This window comes from Lupinus angustifolius, chromosome LG03 (genome assembly GCF_001865875.1).
Source record: "Lupinus angustifolius cultivar Tanjil chromosome LG03, LupAngTanjil_v1.0, whole genome shotgun sequence".
In the NCBI taxonomy this organism is placed as follows: Eukaryota; Viridiplantae; Streptophyta; class Magnoliopsida; order Fabales; family Fabaceae; genus Lupinus; species Lupinus angustifolius.
Window position 1 is genome coordinate 6,144,969 of NC_032011.1, and position 8,581 is coordinate 6,153,549.

At 34.7% G+C, this 8,581-nt stretch overlaps 1 protein-coding gene across 2 annotated transcripts; it reads right to left on the minus strand.

Annotated features, from left to right (window-relative positions):
- Positions 489-6,021, minus strand: LOC109343268 (probable galacturonosyltransferase 10). 2 transcript variants are annotated; one of them, XR_002107186.1, is made up of 3 exons: positions 5,561-6,021; positions 755-2,290; positions 489-722 (listed from the first exon to the last, which is right to left on the minus strand). XR_002107186.1 is itself a non-coding variant. In XM_019581488.1 (2 exons), the coding sequence occupies exons 1-2, from the start codon at positions 5,708-5,710 to the stop codon at positions 839-841; spliced, it is 1,602 nt and encodes a 533-aa protein (XP_019437033.1). In that variant the 5' UTR covers positions 5,711-6,021; the 3' UTR covers positions 489-838. The 2 variants fall into 2 exon arrangements, 1 of the variants encoding a protein (XP_019437033.1); XM_019581488.1 differs by having other exon boundaries at positions 489-2,290.

The window sequence follows — 8,581 nt, forward strand, 5'->3', positions numbered from 1 at the left end:
TTTTATTTAAAAGATTACACATATTTCTCATGCAGGGGTGGTCAGTGTAATGAAAGTATAAAAACTAGGGGGTTTGTATAAGTGTAAAAAAGTGAGGGATGGTTTGTGTAATTTCACTAAAACTCAAGGAGTGTCAGTGTAATTTCCTCTTATACTTATTTTTATTTCTATTGTTCTGTTTGATGAATCTCTCTGCAATTACTTCATTGCTTGGATAAAGATTAAGGAGTGATTGGTTAATATTTAGAACTAAACTTGCACAATTGCTCTTATCACTTTATTAGTTATACAACCCATAATCTTGAGGGCAACCAATACACCAAAAATATTAAGCTCTAATCACAGAGTCAGATTCTTGTAGGGGAAGGCAAAAAGAAATAGCAGAAGAAAATTTTAGGTAGTTAATTGAAATGAGGTATCTGGTCCTACAATTAGTAGTAGTAAACAATAAGTTCGCAGTTAAATCTCAACCTTGACCAAAAATACTAATAAAGGAAAAAGTGTGAACTGATATTGCAATATTCCTGAGAAATGAACATCTATATGCTACAACAGAAGACACAGAATCAAATAAACACTCTCAAATTATAGCCATGTCATACATGCTTGAACTTTTAAAATTGTGCAAGCATTTCTGACTTCAAAAGTAAGGCCTAAATAAGCTTCTCTTTGTAAGGATCACAAAGCCTTCTAGTTCCTCAACTCAATAGAGGTTGCATTGCTATGAAAGAGGATAAGGATAGTTCAATGTATTATTGCCCCTCAACTCACCAATATGGCTTCTTTTTAATCTGAGCCTTTCACCAAGGTCTTGAATTCCAATTATAACAGCTCAAAATCAATGAAAGTTGCAGTGCTGTAGTAAAGGGTGAGAGTATTCAACATATTTTTCCCATAGAGGTTTGTATTTCTCAATACCGATTTTCAACCATGGTTTGGAGTTTCCATTGAAGTGCAGCACAGCCCCTCTCTTTATCAACTGAGGATCAACATTTGTGTAGCCAAAACCTAATACATGCCATGATGGATCCAAGGGCTCGGTTAATCCATAAAATGTTAACAGTCCAGGTGGCAAAGTACCAAGTTTCCACAATGTTCGGTCGACATTTTTTTCCTGCCAGTAATGGTAGATGCCAGTGACATTCTTTTTCCTCCATTGGACTAAATCGAATACATTCATCCCAAATGCCCATCCACAAGCATCGGGATCAAAATGTGCGCGAATAAGAGGATGGGAGTAGTTCAAATACTTATGGTATCTATGAAATGTTTCCATGCACGTCTCGACAGCTCCATTAACATTTCCATTCAAATCGATAGAAAAAAGATCAGAAAGATCCTTCTGAACCACCACATCATCATCTAGGAAAACCACCTTCTTCAGTGCAGGAAAAACTTCAGGGATGTAGAACCTCAGGTGGTTAAGCATGGATAGATATTTAGGGTTGCGAAACTTGATCGGTGTCCTGCTATCGTCACTGTTGCCAGAAAAGTAGTAGTTTTGTACTTCTGAGTCTTGAAGTTGCTTAAGCACGGGAACATATGAAGCATTCAACCAAGTGAAGTCTTCAAACTTTTGAACTTCCACAGTCACCCCACGAAAATCATTAATGGCAAACCATGCCTTCATCGCAGCATAGTTTATTTCATCGGTGACAAGGTGGAAAACAATCATGTCCGGATTTTTAGAATTTATTGCAGTCGAATTGACCACAACTGAAGTAGCAAGAATGTTATCGGAGAATATACAGAAGTGGTAAAGATTTTTATCCTTTAGTTTGATCTCCACTTGCCTTTTGTCCTTCAATTTCTTTTGCATATTAAGGTTTTTGAACCATTCTGTTGTCAGCCGGACACCAAGACAGTACAGGCTCTTCGGGACTTCTTCAGCAGCTATTTGACCATATTTTGAACTCTTTTCACTCACAGAATTCATCTGTTCTTCAAGAGCTTGAATTTTTGCTTTGAATCTCATGATCATGGTTGCACTGTCATAATGGAGTTGATGAGCCTGGTATAACAATAATGCCATATCATGGATAGCACTATCTGATTCCGTGGTTGTTAAAGGAGCACGCCTAGTGGCAGCATTTGAGAGGAGAATCTGAGAATTGTGGATCTGCGCACTTAATTCCCACGCAAATTGGAGATTGTTACTTTCTTTTGCAATTATGACAAAAGCTTTTGCTAGGGATATCTGATCATTAAGTTGTCTGGTCACTGAGTTTGGGCTTAACATCTCTTCAGTAATATTAAGGCCTTCCATAATTCTATTATTCTTGTACATTCTCTGCACAACAGCATATAAGAAGTTCTTAGCACCAAGGATCTAATCTCCTCCTATCCCCCTTCCCCCCAAAAAAGAATGATATTCTAACTTCGTATTAACAAATCAAGCATGCCATGGAAGCTGCATTCTAACAACTTAATCAAGTTTTCGTATGATTTACACTATCCTTTCTGACCAAGTTTGATTATTTACTTTCAGATCCAAATTTAAGACATAATAAAATATCTGTGTATAAAAATGGTTTTTGCTCTGTTGTAAGGGATTACTATTTTTGGGCTAGCCACAATTATAAGGAAATGAAATGCACGTGACATAACTAATGAACAAGATCAACATCTGGAAATACCACGGTTCTTGCAATTGCATAACAAGATTTACCAATAAGCTCCCCTAACACTAATATAATTGTAGTAGTCTTTAACAAAATATAGCAATTTGAGCACACAGTAGTAGAAGTTGCAGATCAAATTCTAATGATTATGGGAATTTTTCTTCATTTCTATAGGACATAAGTTCATGACATTAATGTTTTGAAAGATGCATGAAATTTCAAAGTCAATGTCAGTGGGCCATCCTAGACTAGCAATTGATAAAAAGGCAACTCAGTGCACGAAGCTCCCACCAGTGGGGTCTAAAGAGAGTATATGTATGCAACTTTACCCTCACAAGTTGTGCAAGTTCCTTCATGTGAGTTATTTATTGCAAGTTCTCTGCACAAGAAGTTGAGCATCGGCGCAGCGATAAGGTTGTTATTTGGTGACCAAGAGGTCACAGGTGTAAATCCTAGAAACAACTTTTTCTGCTTGTAGGGCAAGGCTCCAAAAATCTACCCTCCCCATATACCACTAGGTGGAAGCCTCGTACATTGAGCTGCCCTTTTAAATTCTGTGCACAACAGGATATAAGAAGTTCTTAGCAACAAGGACCTAATCTGCCCCCTGACTTCTTATTAACAGATAAAGCATGACATGGAAGCTCCATTCTGACATTACACATTATCCTTTCTGGCCAAGTTTGACTACTCACTTACAGTTCCAATAGTGACATATAACCAATATCTTTATAGGGAACAATGGTTTTTCACTGTTATAAGTAAATTAAGAAAATGTAACATAACTAATATCAAGCAAAATCTGAAAATATTCCTTTTTTTTGTAACTGCATAACAAGATTCACCGATAACCTCCCTCTTCACTAATATAATTGTATCAATCTTAAACAAATTATAACAATGTGAGCAGAGAGTAGTAGCAAGTTGCCGACCAAAATCTAATGATTCTGAAAAAAACAATCTTGGATTGTAATATGAAATTGCAAAATCAATGTCAGAATGACATCCTAGACTAGCAGCTTAAAACATATGATTTGCTATTCATATATATTAAGCATTCAAGTTCTGGCAGATGTAAATGAAGTGTATACTGAATGGAAAACCCCTACATTTTGTTTAATCTAGTATTCAATTCAACTTACACCTTAATCATCCCTCCCAAATAAACTATGGAAGAAACACAAGAAAGTGAACAATGTACTGAACACAAATATTGAACGTAGTCAACAACTTGAAAGCAGTCAAACACTCAGATTACAAACATATATAGTTATATACTTGAATGATCAATCTCATAAACCATGATGATCATGAGAATAGACATAAACATTAAAAAGAAGAAATATACAACAACACCAACAACAACCAAGCCTTAGTCCCACTAGGTTGAGTCGACTACATGGATCAACCGACGCTATAATACTCTGCATAATCATGTACATTGACAAAGCATTGATTTCTAATTTTTTTCCTAATCATTTTGCCAATGGTTTTTCTTAACCTCTCTCTGTCTCTACAAATTTGGCTAACCTCCATTTCATCTACTCACCTTTACGGAGGTTTCTAATACTTCCTCCACACATGCCCAAACTACCTAATGCACAATTATATCATCCTTTTTTTACAATAGGAGTTATCTCAACTTTCTCTCTAATGCATTAATTCATGCTCATATCTTGTCTAGTGTGCCACACATCCAACACAATTTTCTCATCTTTGCTACATTAAGTTTATTCTCTTGTTGACATCTTAGTGCCCAACATTCAGTTCCATATAACCTAACCAGTCCTAGGCCCGGATAAAAGGATGAAGATTGTGTTAGTTAATCAACAATCAACGTAAAACTTTGACGAATCTCTATGATATAGATCAACAATGTGAAGAAGAAAGACGGAAAAAAAAATGCAAAGGTATTATCCCATCAACCGTCAGCATTCCTAAGTCTCATGGCTTCATACAATGGCAGTTATCTCTTTCATACATATTATACTAGGATTGTAAAGTGTAGCATCTGTAATGATACCAGAGACAAAGGGTTGTACGAGTTTCCCACACCTCCACTCCTTTTCAACCCACACATAGCACAAAACAAAGCATTTAAAAGCAAACAAGAGGAAAAGCTAAGTAGCATTGATACAGGAATAATTACTAATAGCAGTATGGGCACTACATAGTTCCCTATATAAATATACAAAAATATAAGCAATAAAGTGATTGAATATTAAGATTATTATATTTCCACAATGTTTTTAACCATAAGGTGTCAACAAAATTTCCATAGAGTATCCAAAAAAAGCCAAAATATATAAAGGAAGTGAAACTAGGTAGTACTTTGTTTCATGTCAGGAAAACAAATAGCTTGCCAAAAAAGTTGCTGTTTTGCATGAATTGAAGATTTGTGGGACAACATGTGTGACCCATGTACCTAATTATCATGTGTGTATTGGGTAGGTAACTATATGTAACAAATAAGTGTCGGTAGCAACCATTTGGGAGTACCTGCACATCATAATAGAGGAAAAGCCAGCTGATACAATCTCTTGAAGACACAGAACACATAATTCCAAACTTAAAGTCAGTTTTAAACATCACACAAACAAAACCAACCAACTAAACTATTCACTTCTTTAAACACATCACACAACCCTTTTCATCAATTGAGAGATCCAACTGAACTCAAGAAGCCTAAAATAGTAAAATTCAAAAAAGAAAATCCCACCTTGCTTACTTTTCTCACACATTTTCAGTATCCAATAGCACAAAAAATATTAAAGGGCAGCTCAGTGCATGAAACTCCCCCTTACTGGGATCTAGGATAGATAAACTAAAATATAAGAAGTGTTATCCTTGCAAGTGAATAAGTTGTTTCCGGGATTTGAAACCATAACATACAATACAGGTCACAAGGCAAGCAACCTTTAGTACAAGAATAAATTTACCTTGGACAAAAAAGGTCTAGACACAATCTGGTTCCCTTTGGTGAGAATATAGAGAAAGAGAAGAACAACAGCACAGCACAATGCCCACCAAAACACATCAGGAACCCTTCTCCTCACTGGTCTCCGAAAATCAGCACCTCTTCTCCTCATTTTCCCAAATTCACTCTTTTTTTTTCCGCAAAATTGTTATTTGTTTCGTGGAAATTAATATTCAAAAAGAATAAAAAGCACAAAACGAAAATTCCAGATGAGAATGAGTTACCAAGATCTGCACGAAGTGGTCTTTGTGAATTTTGGATCTTAAGAGTGAAAAGATTCAAACTTTGGGGAAAAAATTTGGATTTGTTTAATGGGTATGGGGCGATGAAGAACTTGGTGATTACTACAGTAAGCAAAAAAGGAAAGGGAGAGAGAAGAGTGAGTTGATTTAAGAGAGAGAGAAGAAAAGAGATGGGATTTATGGAGGTGGTGGATTTCATTGTGATTGTTTGCTATCTTATGTTTGATGATGCTGATTAACGGCCTTGATTGTGCCATCTCAACTTATAATTAAGGTTTTTGGTTTTGTTAAAGTATTTTTCACCTTTTCGATAGGAACTAATCATTTATTGGGTTGGTGATTTTGTGTCTCACAATAAATGTCATTCACATGAATTAAATTTTCAATCTCAGAGATCCAATAAGATCTTACAACACTAGATCAACGTCATATTGATATATAATTAAGGTTTTGATCACCTATTACAATCATTTCATTATGGTCTCCAATTTAATTTATCATGATTATACACACTCACCTTCTAATTATTTTTCTTTAATTATCAAAAAGGTTTTCTTAAATTAGTCTTTAGGGTTGAGGATAAAAACCTATAAAATTGTATTTTTTATGGGAAATTTTGCTTGGACAGAATCAAAAGACTTGTATACTTGATTTTCCCTTAAAAAGTAGTCTTTTATGGACACTTATTTTAAGAAAACTCTTATAAAAATATTACTTCAGTTTCTTGTTATATATCTCATTTAGAAAAACATGTTGAAATGTATTATTTATTGTGTTTTTTTAATATACTCTTTCAAATAAACATACAAAAAACATTTAAAGAATTATTTAACTTCATTTTTGTTACCTTGTGGATATTAGAACTTATGAAGGGGAGAGTCATAAAAAATACAAATATTTCTAGCATTATATAACGTTAAGGTCGTCAATTTGTCTCACATAGAGCTCTCATTTTGAGGCACATGATTATATGTTATTTCTCAGTTTCTCTACAAAATATCACATATGTTAACAATCTCTATGCATACTGATGTAGATGAGCATACCACATGACACTCAAAATTTGAACAATCTCCAAGAAATTTGTCTCACTGGCGAGCTTCTTAATTCCATTGGACCAAGCTAACTCCGATCCTCTCAAAGTGGTCTACAAGAATCATGTCACTATGTTCTTCCTTGCATGACAAACTTATTATGAATTGAAAACACATCTCGTTCTCATTGGTTTATCAAATTTGATTTCTATTTACAGATAATGTTACAAGTGCTATATATATATATATATATATATATATATATATATATATATATATATATATATATATATATATATATATATATATATATATATATATATATATATATATATATATATATATATTGAAGCACATTACCTTATAAAAAATAGAAAAATAACTAATTAAAAAACAAACAAACTAATTATCTTAGCTTTGAATATCAAGTTATTATAAATATATAGAATGAAGTGCATCATCCATAGAATGTGAGCATCTAGAACAAGTTGACTTGAATAAAGATAACATGTAAAAGATGTTTGTTGAAAGGAAGACTGTCATGTAACAACAACCAAATCAAGTGTTTGTCTTTTATGAAATCTTAGCCTTCTAAAGAATAGTTCGTTGATTTGAGAGTGTTGATCCACAGAGTTCTAAGAATTGTTAGATGCCCTTCTTTAACTTCTAATCAACTAATTAGAAACAAAAGAAATTATTACAAATGAATAAGAGTAATGTAATACATATTTTTGTCAACTAATTCATTCATCCTGTTAGAACAGGGTGAGTTGAAAACCATGAGTGGGAACCTTTGGGTGTGAAATATAAAAAACATCCAAATCCCACATATGAGAGTTTTGAAAAAATAACTCTCAAAGTCCCACATGGAAGAGTTTTGAGAAACGTGATAAAAATCTATGTTATAAATATAGGTTTTCTCCCTTCATGTTAACTTGCACCACGTTGAAGTTGTTTCCTCTCAACTTTTCTTTTCCCCCTAATATTCCGCCGACGCATTTCCGGTAAACTTCTCCCCCTTTCTTTCTGTGACACTTAAGAATTGGCCACACTGGTAGTCAGTATTGCGGGTAAAGAATTGGCACTGGTAGCCATATTTGGATTTCGAGTACTGACACTGGTAGTCAGTATTATGGGAAGAGAATTGACACGAGAGTCATATTGTGGGATTCGAGAATGACATTGGTAGTCAGTATTGGTTGATAGTCTGCTTGACTCGAGAATTGGGTTGTTTTATCCTGGGGACGGCGTGGTTGATAGTCTGCTTGACTCGAGATCTGGGTTGTTTTATCCTAGGGACGGCGTGGTTGATAGTCTGCTTGCACATTTTGGCTAGTGCCACGAAACGTCTTAAACAGAGTGACCTGGTCATGACTCAGCCAATAAATATTATTTCGTGTCATTTAGAATTGTTGCAAGCTACGGTAACAACCTATCTCAAATATGACTACCCGTGTCCCAGCCTCTAGCACCCACCTTTTTTTTCACATTCCACCATCTCTGACTACTCGCCACCACTAGCTCAACATCGCCACCATTCTCCGCTCAGCATTTCATCTTTGACCTTGAACTCTATCAAAAATCTCTAGCCATGATGACCACCCCACAATTTCCACCATTATCATTCCACCATGTTATATGAGAACATCTGCGTGTTTGAAGTGATTGTTGTGCCTAGAAGATAATATATATATATATATATATATA

Bases quoted from the DNA above. Each gene is read 5' to 3' on its own strand.
- LOC109343268 (XM_019581488.1), bottom strand. From the start codon at position 5,710: ATGAGGAGAAGAGGTGCTGATTTTCGGAGACCAGTGAGGAGAAGGGTT. The intron at 2,291-5,560 runs GTAAATTTATTC...GCTGTTGTGCAG, and splicing joins CTAGACCTTTTTTGTCCAAG to AGAATGTACAAGAATAATAG.